Source organism: Aquarana catesbeiana, linkage group LG08, assembly GCF_042186555.1.
Source record: "Aquarana catesbeiana isolate 2022-GZ linkage group LG08, ASM4218655v1, whole genome shotgun sequence".
In the NCBI taxonomy this organism is placed as follows: domain Eukaryota; kingdom Metazoa; phylum Chordata; class Amphibia; order Anura; family Ranidae; genus Aquarana; species Aquarana catesbeiana.
In genome coordinates, this window is record NC_133331.1 from 71,008,916 (window position 1) to 71,034,101 (window position 25,186).

The window sequence follows — 25,186 nt, forward strand, 5'->3', positions numbered from 1 at the left end:
ATCACTAGAGCAAACCTGGCAGTATGCTGCAGCAGAGGGAGCATGACTGCCAGATTGCTGTCCTTCTTGGGCACCCCCTCTGTCCGTGCTCATGTTACTGCCTTCATCGAGCTCAGTATCATCATCAGAGCCTTCCAAACGCTGGGCATCCTCCTGGAGCATGTACCCAACACTGTGGTCAAACAGTTCGAGGGACTCCTCAGGAGGACATGGTGGGGCTAGGGAAGGAGTCACTGATGACATTGAGCCGAGGGAAGAGGCCGCTGCTTTGCCAGACAAAGTACCCTGGGCATGGGTGAGAGAGGATGAGGAGGATGAGGACGGCTTGGTCATCCACTCGACCAAGTCTTCCGCATGTTGCGGCTCAACACGGCCAGCTGCCGAAAAAAAGGCCAAGCGTGTCCCACGGCCACGTGCTGATGAGGATGCACCATCTCCAAGACCAGCACTATACACAGAGCCTGCTTGCCCTCTCTTATTGGCTTGTGACTGTCTGCCTCTCCTTCTTGGCCTTCCAGACATACTAATGGCCTGTAGCTGCACTAAGCTGGGATATATATATATATATATATATATATATATATATATATATATGTATTGATACTGCAGCTAGCAAAATCAACTGCCTGCCTGTAGTATGAGAACACCACCAACCTTCTACAGGTAGCTTTAGCTGAACACTGTGAGGTGGACGCACCCCACTAACTTGTAGGTTTAGCTGAACACTGTGAACAGGACGCACCCCACTAACTTGTAGGTTTAGCTGAACACTGTGAACAGGACGCACCCCACTAACTTGTAGGTTTAGCTGAACACTGTGAACAGGACGCACCCCACTAACTTGTAGGTTTAGCTGAACACTGTGAGCAGGACGCACCCCACTAACTTGTAGGTTTAGCTGAACACTGTGAGGTGGACGCACCACACTAACTTGTAGGTTTAGCTGAACGCTGTGAGCAGGACGCACCCCACTAACTTGTAGGTTTAGCTGAACACTCTGAGCAGGACGCACCCCACTAACTTGTAGGTTTAGCTGAACACTGTGAGGTGGATGCACCCCACTAACTTGTAGGTTTAGCTGAACACTGTGAGCAGGACGCACTGCACTAACTGTAAATAGTCTAGCTGCCTGACTGTGGTACTAATAGGATCAAAAAAACACCAGTAATTTTCTTCAGGTAGCTGTATATACTGTAACAAGACAAGTCTGCCTGTCAGTAAGAAGATAACAGGAACGGATCTAGCTGAACACTGTGAGCAGGACGCACCGCACTAACTTGTAGGTTTAGCTGAACACTGTGAGGTGGACGCACCCCACTAACTTGTAGGTTTAGCTGAACACTGTGAGCAGGACGCACTGCACTAACTGTAAATAGTCTAGCTGCCTGACTGTGGTACTAATAGGATCAAAAAAACACCAGTAATTTTCTTCAGGTAGCTGTATATACTGTAACAAGACAAGCCTGCCTGTCAGTAAGAAGATAACAGGAACGGATCTAGCTGAACACTGTGAGCAGGACACACTGCACTAATTGTAAATAGTCTAGCTGCCTGACTGTGGTACTAATAGGATCAAAAGAACACCAGTAATTTTCTTCAGGTAGCTGTAAATACTGTAACAAGACAAGCCTGCCTGTCAGTAGGAAGATAACAAGAACGGATCTAGCTAAACTGAATACAGTGTATATATATATATATGCAACACCTGGGATGCATATATATACACAATACACTGTAAGTGCAGCTAACTGACTGACTGTTCTGCCTAATCAATCTAACTCAAATCAAATGCCCCTGTCTGTCTCTCTCTCTCTCAATGAACGCCGGAACACACACTACACAGGGCCGCCGTGCAGGCGGCCTTATATAGTGTGGGGCGTGCACTAAATCCCCTGAGCCATAATTGGCCAAAGCCTCCTTGGCTTTGGCCAATTACGGCTCTCTGTTCAGTCGGCGCTGTGATTGGCCAAGCATGCGGGTCATAGTGCATGCTTGGCCAATCATCAGCCAGCAATGCACTGCGATGCCACAGTGAATTATGGGCCGTGACGCGCCACACGAATTTGGCGCGAACGGCCCATATCGTTCGCAATTCGGCGAATGGGCGAACAGACGATGTTCGAGTCGAACATGGGTTCGACTCGAACACGAAGCTCATCCCTAATAGAAAGTACCTAGATATTAAAAAAAAAAATATATATATATATATATATATATATATATATATATATATATATATATATATATAGTGGGGATGGAAAGTATTCAGACCCCCTTAAATTTTTCACTCTTTGTTATATTGCAGCCATTTGCTAAAATCATTTAAGTTCATTTTTTTTTCCTCATTAATGTACACACAGCACCCCATATTGACAGAAAACAGAAATGTTGACATTTTTGCAGGTTTATTAAAAAAGAAAAACTGAAATATCACATGGTCCTAAGTATTCAGACCCTTTGCTCAGTATTTAGTAGAAGCACCCTTTTGATCTAATATCGTTACATAGTTACATAGTTAAATAGTAGGTGAGGTTGAAAAAAGACACAAGTTGGGGGGCAGGAGGCGGAGCCTAGCGGAGCAGACATGCATTGTTAGAGCTCCACACCGCTGAGGAGAGAAGAGAAGGACAAAGCGGAGCCTGCAGGCTCAAAAGGTATCCATTTGAACCTTTTTACCCCAGGGAACAAACTGTGAAAGTTTGGGCAGGAAATATGGTACTGGGAGGAAACCGTAGCAGAAATAAAAATCACCTCACAAAGAGCTCACAGGCACTCACTGCAGCTGAAGCAGCTCCAGTCACCTCACAAGATACAGCATCAGGGCGCTCTCACAGACAGAAAATGTCACAGCAAGACTCTCCATTTGAGTCAGATACAGAACAAATCCTCTCACAAACTTCTCCACAAGCCTCCTCAGCATCCCCAGTAATATTATTACAATTTGAAAAGATGCTTCATAAGGCTTTAAAACAAACCTCAGACCAAATAACAAAAAGCCTAACCAAAGAAATAAGAGAGCTGGGAAACCGTACCGCAGCCTTAGAAATAAAAATGGATGAAATTGAAATTACAACTCAAGAAAATATAACAGAATTGGAACAATTAAAAAAAGAGAATTTAATACTTCAAACTAAGCTCGAAGATTACGAAAATAGAGCCAGACGTTCAAACTTAAGGGGGGAATACCTGAAACTGTGACAGACCTGCAATCTACTATTACTGCTCTATTACAAGAACTAAAGCCAGATATCCCTATTGAACGTTTAGAACTGGACAGAGTACACAGAGCCCTCACAGCCAAAAAGAAAGATGGACCCCCACGTGAAATAATCACAAAATTTCATTATTACAGAACGAAAGAACAAATACTAATTGCTGCAAGAGAAAAAAAGGAACTTAATTTTCAAGGACACAATTATCAAATTTTTGCTGACCTATCCCAACTTACTATTACTAAAAGACGATCCATGAAACCCCAACTAATGGAACTGCAACGCCACAACATTATGTATCAATGGGGCTTCCCCTTTTCAGTCAGATTTAACTACCAAGGTACAATTTACAGAAGCAGATCAGCAGATGAACTACAACAAACCCTTTTAAAATTAAATCTGACAGAACCCACAAGCAGCAACACTCCCACACGCAGAAGAATGGCATCATCTTCATCTTCAGGCAGCACTCAGAAAATTTCAGAACAAAATGGGAATCATCATTCTCACAAAAGAGGCCTTTATGCCCCATCATCCATGGACCAAGAAGATTCAATGGACTGACATCCTAAATCCTGATATCTCTTCATTTATTATACTAAGAGATGGTTCTCTATAAAAAAAACTATATTTATAACTGAATGTAACTGCATTCTGATAGTCACACACTGTGTGGGATCATGTTACATTCCAGTTATATTTCTTATTACTTCTGATTCATATAGCCTTAGAATATATAAGTGAAATAAGGAAATTCTTGTTCAGTTATATAATATCAGGTAATAACAATAGATTTATTACTTTTTAGGACAAATATGTTCAATAATCCAGAAGTAATGGAAGCTTTTTCTTTCTTTTCTTAAAACAAATATATTATTACCTAATTAGTTCCTAGAATTATGTTTTTGTTTATTCTAATCTGAAGCAATACAACCTCAATTTTATGAGTTAACATATCTAAACAGTTACATATGAATAAAATATGTAATTGTTTACTCTAAAAGGGTTAAAATCCCAAAATAATTCAAACTATCTTCATCAATACCAAAGTTATTAACAGTACCTTTCTAACTGAATTATTTAGCCTAGGGCAAGACTAACCATATACAACCACCCTGGAATAAATAATTTCAACAAAAACTATATTCTGCACTCCAGTTAACGAAATATCATTTTGATGTCTTTTGACATAGCACTTCTCTCCTGTAAGCGGAAGATCCGTGTACCCCCCATTAGCCCTCCTCATTCTCCCAACCATATTATGTGGGAGTGTGACGAAGGCACTTATTCCCCTGAGAGAGATATTTATTCTCTTTCACGGGTAAATTGTGATTACGTGCAAAAAATAATTTATACAATATATCATCTAATCTCATATGGTTTTTGTTTACTCTTTACTCCAGAATTCACTGGTTTCTTTTCTATCTATTCATCTCTTCAGTCCACACAGGTTGATCTGCGCAGTCAGCTCTGCATAACAAAAAGTAAGTCAAAACTATTTGATCTGTTGCCATGGCACCACTGAATATACTTTCCCTGAATGTTCAGGGAATAAATGTCCCTCAAAAAAGGACCAAAGCCTTCCGTACTTTCCATAACAAGAAGGCTCACATAGTATGCCTCCAAGAAACACACTTCACCAAAGATTCTACTCCAAAATATATTTCTCCTTTTTATCAACAAATTTACACGGCTTCTGCCTGTACCAAACAAAGGGGTACTCTAATTGCATTTCACCGATCCACACCATTCACCTTATCATCAGAAATTAAAGACCCAGAAGGTAGATACCTGATACTCATGGGTTATATAATGGATACAGCAATCACGGTGATTTCCTACTACGCTCCTAACAAACAACCTACACCATTCCTCTCACATATATTACAAGTGATTAATACACACAAAATAGGAACAGCGATAATGTGTGGGGATTCGAACCAGGTCCTCCTCCCATTTCTAGATAAATCACCTTTTACACCATCCAAAATAACCTCTAGATTACCTTTTTCTCAACTTCTTTCCAAATACAATCTGGTAGATTCGTGGAGAGAAAGTAACCCAATGAAAAAGAAATTCACTTATTTCTCGCACCCCCATCAAACCTTCACCAGAATAGATCATATTTTTCTAACAATAGGAATGATACCAGAAATTATTGCATCAGATATAATTCCGATTCCGTGGTCTGACCATAATGCAGTATACACTACTATAGCCTCAGCCATACCAAAAGCGCATGACCCAACGTGGTACTTACCGGACATAATGCTCAAACACCCACTACATCAGATGGCCATTGAACAAGCTTTAAAGGAATACATATCAATTAATAATACATCAGACATCTCCCCAATAACATAACACTGTGGGAAGCTCATAAGCCTGTCTTGCGTGGTACAATACAAAGACAAATGGCACTATTTAAACGGGAACGCAAAAATCTAGCAAAAAAACTAGAACTCAATTTTAATGCAGCCTACATATCATTTCAAGATAATGCATCTCAGAGTACAAAATCTCATCTGGAAAAATCTAGATTGGAATACGATCTATTTCTCACTGAGTCAGTTGATAAATCCCTCAAACGCTCCAAACACAATTTCTACATGAATACAAACAAACCAGGTACATATTTGGCTCGGGCATTAAATTCAACTAACAAATCTTTCAAACCAATACGTTTGAAATTATCAAAAAATGTTTACACTTGTAATCCAGTTAAAATAGTCCATAAATTTCACTCACATCTCGCAACTTTATACAAGACAAACAATGAATTTAATCCTACAGAGGCTGAATCCTTCTTCTCAAAAATAACCTTACCTGAGTTATCTCAGAATCAAAAAAGCAGTTTGGATGAGCCTATAACTATAGATGAAGTTGCTAACGCCATAAAAGACCTAAAACTTAACAAAAGACCAGGCCCAGACGGCTACTCGGCTTTATACTATAAAACATTCTCAGAAATACTCTCTCCCATTCTCACTGAAACTTTTAACAAACTTCTAGATGGACATTCTTTTCGGCAAGAAACACTAATGGCAATTGTTTGTATGATCCCAAAACCCCTTTCTGATGATACTTACTGTGTGAATTATCGGCCTATCTCTCTGTTAAACCTCGATATTAAATTATTAGCAAAAATAATAGCAAAACGCCTCAATAGCATTATAGGAAAATTAATACATAGAGATCAAGTAGGCTTCATGCCAAATAGACAGGCAGGCGATAATATACGCAGGGCAGTGTTATTGGCACATATTGCTAAAAAACGGAAAATCCCTTTATGTTTTCTATCTCTCGATGTTAAGAGGGCATTTGACACAGTATCCTGGCAATATATGCAATATTCATTACAAAAATGGGGTTTTGGATCCACTTTTTAACATGGATCAAAGCATTATATAATAAACCCAAAGCCTATATAAAATATGCTGGATACAAATCTGAAGCCTTTAATATCGAAAGAGGTACCCGACAGGGTTGCCCATTATCTCCCTTATTATTTGCCCTTATACTCGAACCCATGGCCCAATACATCAGAACAAACCAAACTATAACTGGCATTGAAGTAGGAGGTATTACACACAAATTATGTATATTTGCAGACGATATATTACTTTTTCTATCATCACCACAGGTCTCTGGTCCTAACTTAATACCAGCTCTTGATGGATTTGCAGCCCTATCCGGCCTTATGATTAATCCTAAGAAATGCCTAGTGCTTAATATTTCACTCACAAACATGGAATTGATCCCGGCTAGGGCTGCACTCCCATTCACATGGGCAGAAAAATCAATCCCATATCTTGGAATTCATTTAACAGCATCTCATTCTGACTTATTCTCAACCAATTATCCTCCTGTATTAAGACAGATCACAAATCTAATAAAACAATGGTCGCAACTTCCTTTATCCTGGATAGGAAAGATTAATGCAATCAAAATGACTATTCTACCCAAATTGCTTTATCTATTCAGAGTCCTCCCTATTCCAATTCCTTCCTATTTTTTGAGAATAGTACAAAAAAGAGCAACTTCGTTTATATGGGGCTCTTCTAAACCACGTATACCTATACACACACTACATCTTCCCAAAAATAAAGGAGGCCTGGGATACCCTAATTTTACTAACTACTACAGAGCAGCACATTTGGCTAGTCTGTTCAAATACCATGCAAAACAGGAAATCCCATTATGGGTATTTATAGAGGCTTCAGAAAATGACCCTCTATTAATATCAAATTTATTATGGCTTGATCCTAAAGACCGCTTTAAAATTCATAATCCCATAACTAAACACTTCTTATCTCTCTGGGATAAACTAAAAACCAAATATCAGTTACAATCTCCACACAATCCTCTCCTTTCTTTTATCAGAAATTCGGCCTTTTATCCGGCATGGATCTACCCAAATTCTTTTAAAGCTTGGACAACATCAGGCATTCAGACACTAAATTACTTCATAGCATCTAAATCATTCCTTTCATTCCCATCGCTTAGAGAAAAATATGATCTACCAAACTCTGAGATATTTAGATATCTCCAAATCAAAAATTTCTATACACCATTCCTAAAGGGGGATACACCATTATCCCAATTATCCATTTTTGAATCAATCTGTACAAAAGATCCATTTGCTAAAGGTACAATTTCATCACTTTATAATCAATTATATGGAGTAGCAAATCTTAATAGACCCTCTTACGTTCAGAGGTGGGAGGGGGACCTGGGACGAACTTTAGAAGACACGGACTGGTCTAACATATGGCTCACATCTAAGTCATCTTCACCCAACATCTTAGCACTGGAGACAAATTATAAAGTCCTAACTCGCTGGTACCTTGTACCCGCTAGAGTGGCAAAATATTCACCTAATACCTCAGCTCTTTGTTTTCGAGGATGCCCAGAAATAGGCACATATTTACACATATGGTGGACGTGCCCAGTAATCCAAACCTTCTGGAAGGAAGTCTTCGTGATTGCATCTAAAATATTTAAAAAAATAATACAACCAGATCCATATTTAACTTTACTTAATCTAAAATAGGAATGGTTAACACTCTCTCAATTCAAACTTATGATCCAACTAATAACGGCTGCAAAACAAACAGTGGCCAAGGCATGGAAATCTCCTACATTGGTACTAGCAGAAACAATTCACAGAATGAATAATACAATGTCCCATGCTAAGATGGTAGCCATCGATCAAAATCAAATTCCAAAATTTGAAAAACTTTGGCATCCTTGGATAAAACAACAGTTCCTGTCAAACTTCAATGACTCTGTCCTGTTGCCACGGTAACAGATTAAATGACTTACAGAGACACCCATTCTAAGGCTTCAAAGAGAACTAAAAAGAATAATAAACTGACGAGCGGGACAACCTTGTGGACCATACCTCTACCTTTCAACCCTTTTTCTTCTTTCTCTTTCCCTTTCTCCACCTTACGATTAAAGCTCATTATCAGAATTTATTTGACCTATATACATTCTACCTGTAAACAATATGTATAGTAGGTATAAATCATTTAAATACCTACAAAAGTAACTAAGGAAATGATATATATCTTTAATTTAATTTAGGTTTACGTGAACCCAATGTTTAATATTTGAAATTTCATAATATTTACCTATATAAACCCTACTGTAAAACAATGAGCTTACTTTATAGATCCTTGTAAACTTACTTTATGTATCTTTATAACATTGTATACTCAATAAACTTCTTTTGACAAGGAAAAAAGACACAAGTCCATCAAGTCCAACCTATGTGTGTGATTATGTGCCAGTATTACATTATATATCCCTGTATGTTGCGGTTATTCAGGTGCTTATCTAATAGTTTCTTGAAGCTATCAATGCTCCCCGCTGAGACCACCACCTGTGGAAGGGAATTCCACATCCTTGCCGCTCTTACAGTAAAGAACCCTCTACGTAGTTTAAGGTTAAACCTCTTTTCTTCTAATATTAATGAGTGGCCACGAGTGTTGTTAAACTCTCTTCTGCGAAAAAGTTTTATCCCTATTGTGGGGTCACCAGTACGGTATTTGTAAATTGAAATCATATCCCCTCTCAAGCGTCTCTTCTCCTGAGAGAATAAGTTCAGTGCTTTCAACCTTTCCTCATAACTAAGATCCTCCAGACCCTTTATTAGCTTTGTGACCCTTCTTTGTACTCGCTCCATTTCCAGTACATCCTTCCTGAGGACTGGTGCCCAGAACTGGACAGCATACTCCAGGTGCGGCCAGACCAGAGTCTTGTAGAGTGGGCGAATTATCATTTTATCTCTGGAGCTGATCCCCTTTTTAATGCATGCCAATATTCTGTTTGCTTTGTTAGCAGCAGCTTGGCATTACATGCCATTGCTGAGCCTATCATCTACTAGGACCCCTAGGTCCTTTTCCATCCTAGATTCCCCCAGAGGTTCTCCCCCCCAGTGTATAGATTGCATTCATATTTTTGCCACCCAAATGCATTATTTTAAATTTTTCTACATTGAACCTCATTTGCCATGTAGTCGCCCACCCCATTAATTTGTTCAGGTCTTTTGGCAAGGTTTCCACATCCTGCGGAGAAGTTATTGCCCTGCTTAGCTTAGTATCGTCTGCAAATACAGAGATTGAACTGTTTATCCCATCCTCCAGATCGTTTATGAACAAATTAAATTGGTCCCAGCACAGAACCCTTGGGAACCCCACCCCTGACCATTCTGAGTACTCCCCATTTATCACCACCCTCTGAATTCGCCCTTGTAGCCAGTTTTCAATCCATGTACTCACCCTATGGTCCATGCCAACGGACCTTATTTTGTACAGTAAATGTTTATGGGGAACTGTGTCAAATGCTTTTGCAAAATCCAGATACCCCACGTCTACGGGCCTTCCTTTATCTAGATGGCAACTCACCTCCTCATAGAAGGTTAATAGATTGGCCATGAGTCATTTTGGGAAAGATGCAACAAGTTTTTCATACCTGGATTTGTGCATCCTCCGCCATTCCTCCTTACAGATCCTCTCCAGTTCTGTCAGGTTGGATAGTAAATGTTGGTGGACAGCCATTTTTAGGTCTCTCCAGAAATGCTCAATTGGGTTTAAGTCAGGGGTCTGGCTGGGCCATTCAAGAACAGTCACGGAGTTGTTGTGAAGCCACTCCTTTGTTATTTTAGCTGTGTGCTTAGGGTCATTGTCTTGTTGGAAGGTAAATCTTCGGCCCAGTCTGAGGTCCTGAGCACTCTGGAGAAGGTTTTCATCCAGGATATCCCTGTACTTGGCCGCATTCATCTTTCCCTCGATTGCAACCATTCATCCTGTCCCTGCAGCTGAAAAACACCCCCACAGCATGATGCTGCCACCACCATGCTTTACTGTTGGGACTGTATTGGACAGGTGATGAGCAGTGCATGGTTTTCTCCACGCATACCGCTTAGAATTAAGGCCAAAAAGTTCTATCTTGGTCTCATAAGACCAGAGAATCTTTTTTCTCACCATCTTGGAGTCCTTCAGGTGTTTTTTAGCAAACTCCATTCGGGCTTTCATGTGTCTTGCACTGAGGAGAGGCTTCCGTCGGGCCACTCTGCCATAAAGCCCGGACTAGTGGAGGACTGCAGTGATGGTTGACTTTCTACAACTTTCTCCCATCTCCCGACTGCATCTCTGGAGCTCAGCCACAGTGATCTTTGGGTTCTTCTTTAACTCTCTCACCAAGGCTCTTCTCCCCTGATAGCTCAATTTGGCCGGACGGATAGCTCTAGGAAGGATTCTGGTCATCCCAAACGTCTTCCATTTAAGGATTATGGAGGCCAATGTACTCTTAGGAACCTTTAGTGCAGCAGAAATTTTTTTGTAACCTTGGCCAGATCTGTGCCTTGCCACAATTCTGTCTCTGAGCTCTTCAGGCAGTTCCTCTGAACTCATGATTCTCATTTGCTCTGACATGCACTGTGAACTGTAAGGTCTTATATAGACAGGTGTGTGGCTTTCCTAATCTAGTCCAATCAGTATAATCAAACACAGCTGGACTCAAATGAAGGTGTAGAACCATCTCAAGGATGATCAGAAGAAATGGACAGCACCTGAGTTGAATATATGAGTGTCACAGCAAAGGGTCTGAATACTTAGGACCATGTGATATTTCAGTTTTTCTTTTTTAATAAATCTGCAAAAATGTCAACAATTCTGTGTTTTTCTGTCAATATGGGGTGCTGTGTGTACATTCATGAGGAAAAAAAAACTTAAATGACATATATATATATATATATATATATATATATATATATATATATATATAAATATAACAAATAGTGAAAAATTTTAGGGGGTCTGAATACTTTCCGTCCCCACTGTGTATATATATATATATATATATATATATATATATATATATATATATATATATATATATATATCTACACTTTACAGTGAACCGTAGGGTAAGATGTAGTATAGCGTGCCATTATGATGATAAAATAGAAAAATAAACCTATACCATGGTGAGAATAGATCGTATATTAGAATCAAGGCTTGTACAGGGGGTAGTTAAAACTTTGCATAAAGTCGGGACTGCATTCTATAAAGCTTGACGCGTAACGGTGTCCATATAAATTTCTTCAGCTCCTGAGGAGTGGAAAAATCCATGAAACGCATTGAGATTTACAGGATGCAGTCCCGCCTTTATGCAGGGTTTTAACTAACCCCTTTACAAGCTTTTATTCTAATATACAATCTATTCCCACCATGGTATAGGTTTATCTTTCTATTTTATAATCATAATGGCATGCTATACTACATCTTACCCTACGGTTCACTGTAAAGTGTATATATTTTTCTTTATTTTTTTTTATTTTTTTATTTAGGTTCTTTCTATGATGTGTCTTGCATATAAGAAATGATTGTCATCCATGTATGTATCCAATGCTATGTTTTCTCACTGTCTATGCCAATAAACTTAATATGTTCATATTTTGATATTGAGGTAGTTATTACTTGCCTCATCTACTGTATTAAATTCAACCTCTTTTAATGCATTTCAAACTAAGGTCCCTATCTTACATAAATACATATACTAGGGCCAATTTAGACAGGATCCAATTACCCAACATACCTCTCTGTAGCATGGAACGGAAACTAATGCAAACACAGGGAGAACATAAAAACTTCATACAGGCATGTCCTGGTTAGTATTCAAACCAAGGCCTCTAATTTTTTGTCCTTTTTTCTCTAAGGTGACAAATAATTCCTACTTAGAGATCATGATTGTAAGCTAAGGCTTTTCAATTTTCTATAACAAGCAATGGTGTAATTACTGCATTTCTTTGTTGCACCATGACATTCCCTCTAAATAACTTACTGTGACCTGGAATGTCCAAAATGTACAACTGCAAAGCTCTTTATAGCCTGGTACCTAAAACCCCCAATCCATTTTATTCTTATCAGTTTAGAGGATTACGTTGAAACTGGTCACCAAATCAACTGTATTAAACACCCAACCAAACTTTTAGATTAAAATAACTAAATACAGTACATTTGAGGTGCATCAAAGCAAAAGGTGTACACAAGTCTATCTCTACTTTCTTCTACCATCAGCATCTATGCACTGCAGCCCAACATATCAGCTCCTTGCGCTGCTTCTTCCTACTTGCCTCTGAGCTCTGCTGTAGCAATGTAGCAATGTTTTTTAAATTTGCAATTTTTTCCCCACAAAGGTTACCCTTGAAAGCTACTACTATCTGCCCTTCACCAAATAACTCTACTCCCACCGCCAACATGCATGACATTTAATTTCATGATTATTACTGAAAATCATTCTGATGTATGGGGGGGTCTTAAAAAAAAGGATCTACCTTTGGTGCTAGTAACAGACTGCATTGCATATGTTGTTTTTGTTGTAGCCCAAATGTAGCCAAGACGAGCAGCAAATGGAGAACCAATAGTTGTAGTAATATATAAAATTAATAAAACTATTTTATATAATGAAATATGTTTATTCAGTCATTACAGAATGTAGGTGTAAAGTCTAAGTCTAACACATCATTTGTTTTATTCTAGAAGCAAAGAATAGAATGATCTGAATAAGTGTTTCAGTTGAAAGTTTAGTTGGCAGCCTGAGTGCTGGCGATCCAGGAGTTGTAGTTGCAGACCTTGGTGTAGACACCGGGGTAGTTCCTCAGGGCACAGCCGTATCCCCAGGAGACAATACCCTGGAGCTGTCCGTTACACACCACGGGGCCACCAGAGTCACCCTGAAAGATAGAAAAAGCATTTTTTAGAACTTTGGGTATTTGGGTAAATGACAGTAAATTATAAGTATTTTGATGCGGTGGTTGTGTTGGTTTTCATTTTTTCAGACTTTATCTTTTTTTTCCACCTGGTAATCCAGGGGATGACACCCTTCCTGTCCCTGGGTGGCTAAATTCACTACCTCCACTGTAACTATGGAAGGAGCCATAATAGCAATCAAGGCTGGATATTAAGCATATCTGCCGTTACTATTACAAGTGGGGCGATGGGATTAGTAGATAAGACTGGTGTTTGCTTCCAGTTTATTTAACAGGAAGTGACAAGGACACTGGATGTCTGGCAGAATCAACAGTTAATTCCTATATTTGATAAAAAAAATTCTTAACTTGAAAATGAGAAAAATAATGCAGCCACCATATCTAAGGACTGGTAAGCTAAAAGATATTGGGTTGATTAACTGGAGAGTGCAAAATCTGCTGCAGCTGTGCATAGAAACCAATCAGCTTCAACGTCAGTTTGAAGCTGATTGTTTTATTTTTGCAGAGCTGCACCAGATTTTGCACTTAGTTTTTTGTAAATCAACCCCATTACATATTTTTACATATAATTCTTGGGTTCAGTTATACTTTAAGATGATATTTTTTCCATATTGCCTATGGTTGTAAAGGCAGAAGTTCTTTTAGCCTAATGCATTCTAAGCATTAAGATAAAAAAAACCTTCTGTGTGCATCAGCTCCCCTCAGCCCCCCTAATACTTATCTGAGCCCCATCTCTATCCAACAATTTCCATGAGTCCCTCGGCTGCCCAGGCTGAGAGACAGCAGCAGCGCCATTGACTCCCCCTGCTGTCAATGAAACTCAGTTAGCCAATCGGGAGAGAGAGGGCAAGGCCGAACTGCAGCTCCGTGTTTGAATGGATACACTGAGCTGCAGCTTGGCTTGGGTGCCCCCATAGCTGTTTGCTGTGGGGGCACTTGTCAGGTGTGAGGGGCAGGAGCTCTATCCAGGGACCCGAGATGAGGAGGATCTGGGCTGCTCTGTGCAAAACCACTGCACAGAGCAGGTTTCTTATTTTAATAGAAAAAAAAAAACAAGACTTTACAATCACTTTAACTTTATAAGTTACTTTTCCAACTAATATGAAATATTGCTAATAAAGATCTATTTTACTGTGCAGTTACCTGGGAAGAAATATATTTAATCTAGTTTTAAAACTTCTCCTGAACATTTGGACTATAAATTATACATTTAATTTAATTTCTTTATATATATATATATATATATATATATATATATATATATATATATATATATATTAAAAAAATCCCAGTCTATGAAAACTACTAGTAGTTTGAGAAAACACATTTATTTGAACTGTAATGCCGCGTACACACGGTCGGACTTTTCGTCTACAAAAGTCCGACAGCCTGTCCGACAGACTTCCTGCGGACTTTCGGCGGACTTGCAGCAGACTTTCTAACGAACGGACTTGCCTACACACGACCACACAAAAGTCCGACGGATTCGTACGTGATGACGTACACCGGACTAAAATAAGGAAGTTCATAGCCAATAGCTGCCCTAGCATGGGTTTTTGTCCGTCGGACTAGCACACAGACGAGCGGATTTCGGGGTCCGTCGTAGTTACGACGTAAAGATTTGAAGCATGTTTCAAATCTAAAGTCCGTCGGATTTGAGGCTGAAAAAGTCTGCTGAAAGTCCGGAGAAGCCCACACACGATCGGATTACCAGCCAGCTTTAGTCCGTCGGCGTCCGTTGGACTTTTGTAGACGAAAAGTCCGACCGTGTGTACGCGGCATAAGTCTTTATATACAAAATTAAAATAAGTTGTGGAAATTACCTGGCAGGAATCCTTGCCACCCTCCAGGTAGCCAACGCAGATCATGTTGCCGGTAATCTCTCCGGGGTAGGCATTGCTACACTGAGTAGCGGTCAAGATGGGGGCGTTCAAACACTGCAGGAGGTTAGGCATATTGGCTACAATTAAAACAAATGACAGTTAATAAAATATTGACTAGAGACAAAAGGAGAACAAATTGTGTTAAAAAAGAGAGTATTTTAGACTTCTGGGGACTCTACTTTTGTTTCTAGTATTTTATGGTGCTATCTGTTGTTTTATGTGAACTATAATAAACTTGTTCATTTTAATTGTGCATCTCTTGAAGTCCCAATAAAGTCCATTAGTTGTTGGTGGTATTAGTGGTTGGAATAATTTATACAGCCTATATTTTGAATATCTCTAATTAGAAGATGAGGTTACACCTACACAGCTGACTCATCATCCCACCCCTCTTCCATGGCCTGTGTGTATTTTCAGCTAAAAAGAAGCAGTCAACATTAAAGTGTAGTCAAAACTTTTTGGATAGATGGGTGGGGGTGGGGGAATAAAACATTCTTCGGATTGTATTGCTGCCTGTGTTCTGGCTAAAGATGTTCACCCTCTTTATTTATCCTGAAGACCATTGTCACTGGGACTGAAAATGGAGAAAACCAACATTTTGAATGATTTACAGAACAGGAAAAAGGTAAATCTCTCAAAGGAGACACTTGTTCCAAGTTTCAAAAACATTTCAGAATGTATTTCTTATTGTTTTTCTACTTTATTATTTTTTGCTTTTCTTCAGTAAAGTCTAAATAAAATTGCCCCCTCCCAACTCATGAAGGATCCAGTGCTCAATTTCTATTCTAGGGGATGGGATAATACAGAGTAATATCTCTCTTACCCCTGGACAGCCTGCTGTCTGGTCCTACTGCAATGTGGTGGGGCACTCTTTCCAGCAGCCACCCTGATGACATGGCCACTGATCATTAGGGTGGTCCTACACTGTACGTGATGAAAGAGGGGCAGTGACAAGACCAGTCAGAGAACTGGCAAGAAGAGAGGCTTTGGAGGACTGGTCACCACAACCATAAACTCATGGAAGAAGATAGTGGGACTCTGGATTAAGTTAAACATTACTTTGTGTTATTCCAACCCCTTGACAAAACAAGCACTGGATCCTTCACTGCTGGAGGGATAGAGACATGCTTAATACATTTTTAACTGCCCAGAAATAGGGTTTTTGGGATTTGTTCCTCAAAGGAATAATTTTTCCTAAATAAGGCCATTAGTGCTTGGTGGTGCCACTCCAGGCCCCTTTGTCACTCAGATTAGCAAGGAAAAACTCATCCAGCAAGCAATGAACATTTAAGCATGAAACCACCGCTCACCATAGCCAATCCTGGTGTGGATGTATACATGTGATCAGTTAATGCTCCTTGGGCTATGCCCCCTTTCATGTTTCACCCTGTCCACCGGGGGGGGGGTTGGGTTTATCACCCCTTTGATTCACACCTGGATCATCTATGGTGAGCGGCAGTTTCATGTTTTAATATTGCCAATAATTTACTAGAGAAGCTTAGCTTCATTTAATATCAGTAATATATGATGTTACAGTGATGTTGACTTACTTCCACTACTAAGGGTATTGCCCCATCCGGAGATCACACAGCTTGTGCCGGCAGCAGCGCAACCACTGGGCAGAGGCACGGTCTTGACGTAGGAGTTGAGGGTGGCGGGAGAGGCCAGCTTGACCAACATGATGTCATTGTCCAGGGTTCTGGAGTTGTATGCGGCATTTCTAATGACCTTTGCAGAGTTGATGAACTGCTCGGTGCCCTCAGAGACAGCGATGTTGTGCTCTCCGAGTCTGACCTGCATGCTCCTGTATAGAGACAAATTCAATGAAATCAGTATACATTTGAATCTTAAACAAAGGAATTCTGGATAGAAGCCAGTTCATTTATTTCAAACTGAGCAGCAGTGTAGGTTTGCTTAGTATGGAACGTGTACTGTTAGTGGTTGGTACAATCACCTTCAGTTCCAGGAGTGAAGTACAGTCGTTTTTGGTAGTGAGAACATTGAATTTTGGTTGGTGTAGAACAGGGAAGGAATAAAGCCTCTGTCAGAGGCCTGTCTTTCTATTGGGGAGATTTATCCTCACTTCCAGTCAAGACAGGAAGTGGTATAAAATTTTGTCCAATAGACACACAAACAAAATTACATTCTAGTAGATTGGGGAAGGCTTTCTGTCAATGTATCCCATATTACATGCACAAGAAGTGAGGGGAAAAACTCCAAAAGGGGTGACAGGAATAAATAACACTTGGTAGCATTTTTAACTCATCCCCAATCTGTTCAAACTATTACAAAATACCTAGAGAAAGGGTTCAATGATTAAAGTAAGCATTACAGCTGAAACTTTGGTATGGTAATTTTTACATAGTTTCATTGGTCTCGCTTAATTATTGTTAGAAGCACTATATTTTTTTTGCAACAATAGTTATCTATGTATATCTGATTTGGATATTACACAGGAGCTATATGTTAGCAAGGGGTTGGGTGCACCAAAACCATCCCAAGGGATCTCCTGCTGACCCACCTCATGTCCAACCAACCATCCATTTAACCAACATGCCACTTTGCTGGTCATTCAGCTGGTAAAAGTTCTTAATAATAGATACTACTTTTTTTCAATGCCTCGTAACTATTCCAATAGGGAGTGCTGTCATAAAAAGTGCACTTACGCCTTGTAGCAGTGAGCAGCAGAGACCACCCACAGGGAGTTGACGAGGGATCCACCACAGAAGTGATATCCGGAGTTCAGAGATACCTGCCAAGGCTGAGAGTAGGCTGCACAGGTATATCCTCCGACAATCTTGTCATCATCCAAGGCAGCTGTAAAACACAACATGTGCTGATTACATATAGAGAGCATATGAAAAGGGATATATTAAGTTTATGTTCATATACATTTTTTAATTTTTTTTTTAAATTAAAAATGAATAAACATACCCTGTGTAAATATATATATATATATATATATATATATAGATATATACACACAATGTAAACTCACCAGCTGCCCCGAGGAGCACACAGATCAGAAGGAGTTTCATGGTGTCGATTTTACCAGTGAACAATTTGTTGCCAATAATGTAGGTATTTATATGTTTTACCAGGACCCCCCACCCCATTCCCCCTACCTGAACACTGGCCAGCTGTGTCAATAAGAAACGTTCAGGTTAATGTATACACAGTTTTAACTGCATGTTTTTTTCCACACTATCAGCAACCTTCACCATCGGTAATGTTAGTAATTTTTTTTAATCGTATATATTCATTTTTTCACACTATACCATTTCACTTATTTAAAGGCCAACAGATCAGATTGTTTTAATATGACATCTTCTTATCGATAAAGATGTCTATCGCTTTTACAGAATAAGGTATTAAATGATGTTTGACCCATTCTGGGTCTACTGCTCTAAAGCACATAGGCTAAAGGGGGCTCCCAAATTCCGATAAGCTCCCTGCCGGCAGATCCCGACAACCCATGGCCAAGGTTGTCGGGAAGAGGCCCTTGTCCTCATCAACATGGGGACAAGGTGTTTTGGGGTGGGGGGCGCAGGGCTCCCCTGCCCCAAAGCACCCACCCTCCCATGTGGAGGGCATGCGGCTTAGTACAGGTCAGGAGGGGGGACGGATCAGTCAGGACGGCGATCCGACTTTGATCCGACTTCAGTTATATTCAATGGGCTGAAGTAGAATCAAAGTCGGACCAAAGTAGTGCAGGGAGCATTTTCAAAGTCGGACCGACTTGTGTTGGACCAGTTAAAACGGCTCCCATAGGGAAACATTGATTTTCACACATCATGCGACATGAGCTCCCAATGTCGGAGCATTTGTCGGAGCATTTATCGTACCAGTGTGAACCCGGTCTCAAGGTACAAGTAGCTACAAGTACAAGTAGCTTGTGGCTATACCATAATGGTAACCTGCTCAGATACTATTGTCTTGTCTAATGTTTGCCATCACTTGGAGTTGAAACTCCACTTTGAGGGCCAGGTGAACCAATCCAGATAATAATTTTCTTCTGCATTCTCCATGGCATTAAAAAGATCTTTAATTGATGTCCAATGGGTTCTGAAAGAGAAAGGGTCAATGCTCTGAGTAACACTGATGGTTCTTCTCTAAGATCTACTACAAATAAAGCCGACTTATCTTTGAAAGATGATGTTGAGTGATTTTTATAGGTGGCTTTGTGCTCAACGGGTAACAGGATAACTATTGAAAAGTGGACGCAGAATAGGTCAAACATTACTTTCCACTTTATTCTGTAAAATTAATGAACATTTTTGTTGATTAGATGTTATAATGCTGGAACAACAAGATGTTATCATGTTAATATAATCTAATCTGTTGGCCTTTACATTTGTCATGGAAAATGTATGGAGCACACTTTTTTGATCTATTTATTCTAAACCTTTTTGTGACTATCACCCCTTAGCAACTGTGAATGATTCCTCCTTGGCAAGCACTATGTACATATTCCCCTTCCTCTTGGTTATTACCCCCTTTAGCAGTGATGGTGAACCTTGGCACCCCAGATGTTTTGGACCTACAGTTCCCATGATGCTCAAGCACTCTGCAGTGTAGTTGAGCATCATGGGAAATATAGTTAAAGCGGAAGTAAACCCATCCATAAAACAGTTTCATTTCCGGCACGTGCCGGAAATGTAACACTCCGATTGGTTGTGCTGTCAATCAAACTGTCAAACCATCCAATGGCTGGTGTCATAACTGATCACATGTGCAGCATCATGGCAGTTGTAGATTAAACAGAGGCAAAGATGGCAGCTTCCTTGGCTGAAAACGATAGGAGGGTTTACTTATACTTTAATAGTGAAATGTTTCTTGATATTAAGTTTTCTTATATTTCTTCAGTCTTTGAATATCTATAAATGTACCAGACTTATTTAAAACTTTTTTCTGGGGCGTATTTTAAAAATAAATCCTAAATTCAAATTTTTTTTGTCCATAAAAGTAGCCTGCTGTAAATACACCCTCTTCTAAAATTCTATTTTCCTTTTCATTAAGGGATCACAATCTCGGGTGAGTTTTTATCACATTGGGGGAAAGGATCAAGGAATATATACTCTTAGATTGGGCACTTACTACGCTGAATATGTTTGAGGACATGCTTTGTTGGACACTTTTTGCAAGTGATTTGAACGGTTCCATTGCCGCAAATGGGACATGTCATGTGACTTTGAACTGTCAGGTCACATGACAAGTCGTACTGGTGTGAACCAGGGCTTAATATATTAGACATGTGCAATGCGTTTCGTAACAAATCGAAATTTGGCTGAATTTTGCATCTTTCGGACATTCGGATGCATCCGAATGTCCGAATAAAAAAATAATGAATTTCAACTAATACGAAAGAAATTATAGCAGATATAACTAATTAATTCAACATGATTCGGTAGTTTGTTAAAGATCTAATGAAATAAAAGGTCAACTCAAGGTAAATCTTACAGTCCAATCAGCTGATTAATTTTGTGCTGGAGATTGGATTACTGGCAAAGTGCATTCCTGAGAACTGAGTGAGAAGAGTGTTGTATTGTATTTGAGCAGAGGAGAAGAGATATTGTCATTGTGTGTGTTAATAGATTCAATAAACAAACGACTTTACAAACTCCGAATCATTATCACGAATCAATATACCGTATTTATCGGCGTATAACACGCACCGGCGTATAACACGCACCGGCGTATAACACGCACCCCAATTTAGGAGGGAATTTTAAGGAGAAAAAAACTTTTAGGAGGGAAGTTGAAGGGAAAAAAAACTTACATTTAAATGCCCATCATTGCAGCCTTCTCAGTGCAGCCATGTCAGTGCAGCCTTGTCAGTGCAGCCTTGTCAGTGCAGCCTTGTCAGTGCAGCCATGTCAGTGCAGCCTTCCCCAGTGCAGCCTTGTCAGTGCAGCCTTCCCCAGTGCAGCCTTGTCAGTGCAGACTTCCCCAGTGCAGCCTTGTCAGTGCAGCCTTCCCCAGTGCAGCCTTCCCCAGTGCAGCCTTGTCAGTGCAGCCTTCCCCAGTTCTGCCTTGTCAGTGCAGACTTCCCCAGTGCAGCCTTGTCAGTGCAGCCTTCCCCAGTGCAGCCTTGTCAGTGCAGACTTCCCCAGTGCAGCCTTGTCAGTGCAGACTTCCCCAGTGCAGCCTTGTCAGTGCAGCCTTCCCCAGTGCAGCCTTCTCCAGTGCAGCCTTCCCCAGTGCAGCCTTCCTATTGCAGCTTTCCCCAGTGCAGCCTTCCCCAGTGCAGCCTTGTCAGTGCAGCCTTCCCCAGTGCTGCCTTGTCAGTGCAGCCTTCCCCAGTGTAGCCTTGCCCCAGTGCAGCCTTCCCCAGTGCAGCCTTGCCCCAGTGCAGCCTTGCCCCAGTGATCCCTGCCATTCTGGGCTTCAAAATCGCCGACCGCTAGCCGAGTAGGTTCGGATAGCTCCGCTCGGGACTACGAGTGGAGCCGAAAGTGAACGAGAGCCGCCGGGAAGAGCCGAGGACCGGCTCTGTGTATTTCGGCGCCGGCGGCGCCATTTTCAAATCGCGGTCGGCGATTTTGAAAATGTGACAGCTCGGGATCGCAGGGGATCGGCGTATAACACGCACCTGCGATTTTCCCCTGATTTTAAGGGGAAAAAAGTGCGTGTTATACGCCGATAAATACGGTACATACATAAATATCGAATTTCAACTAATACAAAATAAATTATAGCGGATATAACAAATTAATTTGACATGATTCGAGATTCAGTATAATGAATATCGACACTCTACGAATAATAACAAATTATCCGAAAACAAATTAACGTAAAGTAACGAATATAACAGAATGAAATTATGTATTTTACGAATGAAAACAAACCAAAACTAAACAAAACTTCCCGTTGTGCACAAGTCTATAATATATACATGCTACTAAAGAATGGCTCCAAACAAATTCAGAAAGACTGTCAAACTCAGATCACAGTTATTTTATTTTCACATTTTCCAAAAGAAAATCAATTGTAAATAGGTCCAGTTAGCGTAACTTTGTGAATAGTCTTAATTCTTTGTATTAAGCCTTATCTGAAACAGCTGTACAGCTTGTGTACATTTCTCCACCGGTTTAAGCTGTCATACCAAGTGTCAGAATATCTCCATTGCCGAATTTTGTTTGCATTAGAGGCATAATCCATAGACAGAAATAGAAGGTAAGATGTGCAGGTGCTGAAATGTTTTTTTGGAACTTGGAAGGACAGATGTCTAAAGTATGAAACCTGCAGAAATGACTGTAGCATGTTCACAGCAGTGGCGGCCACTCATTAGGGGTGCCACCCCGCTAATCCATGCGCCCAGCCCCTAATCTGCATGCAGGATGCAGAATGCATGGATTCCAATGTTTTTTTTGTTTGTTTCTGAAGCCCGTTATTAGAGCTGGAGGCTCTATTTGGCTTCAAAAAAGCTGTTGTGTGACATTAGTGAATTAATATGCTAATGTCTTCCTGTTTCTCCTCCCGGAGTCCTAAGACCCCATTGGCCAGGAGTCCCAAAACCAGATTGGCCGGAAGGAGAAGCGATGGCCGCCACACCCGTGACCTGCATGGGGTACTGTAAGTGCAGGGATGAGCGAGCGAGCCAGCGACCAGGGTGTATGGGTATGTTGTGCGGTAGCGGGCTCGAGCAACGGGGGGATGGTTAGTGTGGGAGGGTTGACTGAAGCGACTTGGGGGTGTCTGTGGTCAGGGCTGTCTGCGCCCCCCCCCGACCGATTGAGCACCAGCCGCCACTGGTTCACAATCTCAGAACATCTACTATATCATGTCCACAGTTTAACCCCTTGGTGCCAGCTACACGCAAATATGCGGCCTCTGGGCGGGTGGGCCTTGGCCGCAAGCAGCCGCACATTTGCTTGAATTAGTGTAAATACAGCTGTGTCGAGAGCACACAGTTATTGTCGGCTAACAGAAAGCTCACATTTGCTCTTCGATTGGGAGCTTTACGATCATGTGACCACCGTGACAGCCATACATGGCAGTCACATGATCATAAACCCCACCCCGCCTCCTGGTATCTTAAACCTCTTAAAGGACTACGCTGGCGCCAAGAGGTTAAAGAATATGTGAATCCAACATTTCATATTCCTGATATTGGCCTGCTGTACCATGTACTTGTATGAAAAAGTCTCCTGTTCTCTTTGTATTGCTTCATAACAAAAATATAGCTTTTACAAGGTGCCACCTCCAGTAAACACTGGCAAAAATATATACCAGCAAGAATTACTTGTGCAGTAAAATGGTGGACTTTAAAGACACAACATGAGACATACACATTTATATAAAAAGGAATATTTTACTATAAACATATTAAAAACTTCTGTATTACATTCTGTATTACAATACTTTGAAAAATAGAGGAATATATCCTCCATAGGTATGATTTCCCCTCATATAGTACAGGACTAGGGATGAGCCGAACACCCCCCTGTTCGGTTCGCACCAGAACATGCGAACAGGAAAAAAGTTCGTTCGAACACACGAACACCGTTAAAGTCTATGGGACACGATCATGAATAATCAAAAGTTCTAATTTTAAAGGCTAATATGCAAGTTATTGTCATAAAAAGTGTTTGGGGACCGGGGTCCTGCCCCAGGGGACATGGATCAATGCAAAAAAAAGTTTTAAAAACGGCCGTTTTTTCAGGAGCAGTGATTTTAATAATGCTTAAAGTCAAACAATAAAAGTGTAATATCCCTTTAAATTTCGTACCTGGGGGGTGTCTATAGTATGCCTGTAAAGGGGCGCATGTTTCCCGTGTTTAGAACAGTCTGACAGCAAAATGACATTTTGAAGGAAAAAACTCATTTAAAACTACCCGCGGCTATTGCATTGCCGACAATACACATAGAAGTTCATTGATAAAAACGGCATGGGAATTCCCCAAAGGGGAACCCCGAACCAAAATTAAAAAAAAAAAATGACGTGGGAGTCCCCCTAAATTCCATACCAGGCCCTTCAGGTCTGGTATGGATATTAAGGGGAACCCCGGCCAAAATTTTAAAAAAAAAATGACGTGGGGTTCCCCCTAAATTCCATACCAGACCCTTATCCGAGCACGCAACCTGGCAGGCCGCAGGAAAAGAGGGGGGGACGAGAGTGCGGCCCCCCCCCCTCCTGAACCGTACCAGGCCACATGCCCTCAACATTGGGAGGGTGCTTTGGGGTAGCCCCCCAAAACACCTTGTCCCCATGTTGATGAGGACAAGGGCCTCATCCCCACAACCCTGGCCGGTGGTTGTGGGGGTCTGCGGGCAGGGGGCTTATCGGAATCTGGAAGCCCCCTTTAACAAGGGGACCACCAGATCCCGGCCCCCCCCCTGTGTGAAATGGTAAGGGGGTACAAAAGTACCCCTACCATTTCACTAAAAAACTGTCAAAAATGTTAAAAATGACAAGAGACAGTTTTTGACAATTCCTTTATTTAAATACTTCTTCTTTCTTCTATCTTCCTTCATCTTCTGGTTCTTCTGGTTCTTCTGGCTCTTCTGGTTCTTCCTCCGGCGTTCTCGTCCAGCATCTCCTCCGCGGCGTCTTCTATCTTCTTCTCCTCGGGCCGCTCCGCACCCATGGCATGGGGGGAGGCTCCCGCTCTTCTCTTCTTCTTCTTCTCTTCTTCTCTTCTTCATTTTCTTCTCCGGGCCGCTCCGCATCCATGCTGGCATGAAGGGAGGCTCCCGCTGTGTGACGGCGCTCCTCGTCTGACAGTTCTTAAATAACGGGGGCGGGGCCACCCGGTGACCCCGCCCCCCTCTGACGCACGGGACATGACGGGACTTCCCTGTGGCATTCC

General features: G+C 41.0%; 1 protein-coding gene across 1 annotated transcript; it reads right to left on the bottom strand.

Annotated features, from left to right (window-relative positions):
* Positions 1-13,226: 13,226 nt before the first annotated feature.
* On the bottom strand, positions 13,227-18,278 carry LOC141105815 (trypsin-like). Its single transcript, XM_073595947.1, has 4 exons — positions 18,041-18,278; positions 16,925-17,178; positions 15,315-15,451; positions 13,227-13,455 (listed from the first exon to the last, which is right to left on the bottom strand). Exons 1-4 carry the CDS (start codon positions 18,229-18,231, stop codon positions 13,306-13,308), a joined length of 732 nt encoding a protein of 243 aa, XP_073452048.1. The 5' UTR covers positions 18,232-18,278; the 3' UTR covers positions 13,227-13,305.
* Between the last annotated feature and the right edge of the window lie 6,908 nt (positions 18,279-25,186).

Coding starts and splice junctions, on each gene's coding strand:
- LOC141105815 (XM_073595947.1), bottom strand. CDS start 18,231: ATGCTCTCTATATGTAATCAGCACATGTTGTGTTTTACAGCTGCCTTG. Junction 15,452..16,924: donor CAATACCCTTAGTAGTGGAA/GTAAGTCAACAT, acceptor TTTTAATTGTAG/CCAATATGCCTAACCTCCTG. Junction 13,456..15,314: donor GTGGCAAGGATTCCTGCCAG/GTAATTTCCACA, acceptor TCTATCTTTCAG/GGTGACTCTGGTGGCCCCGT.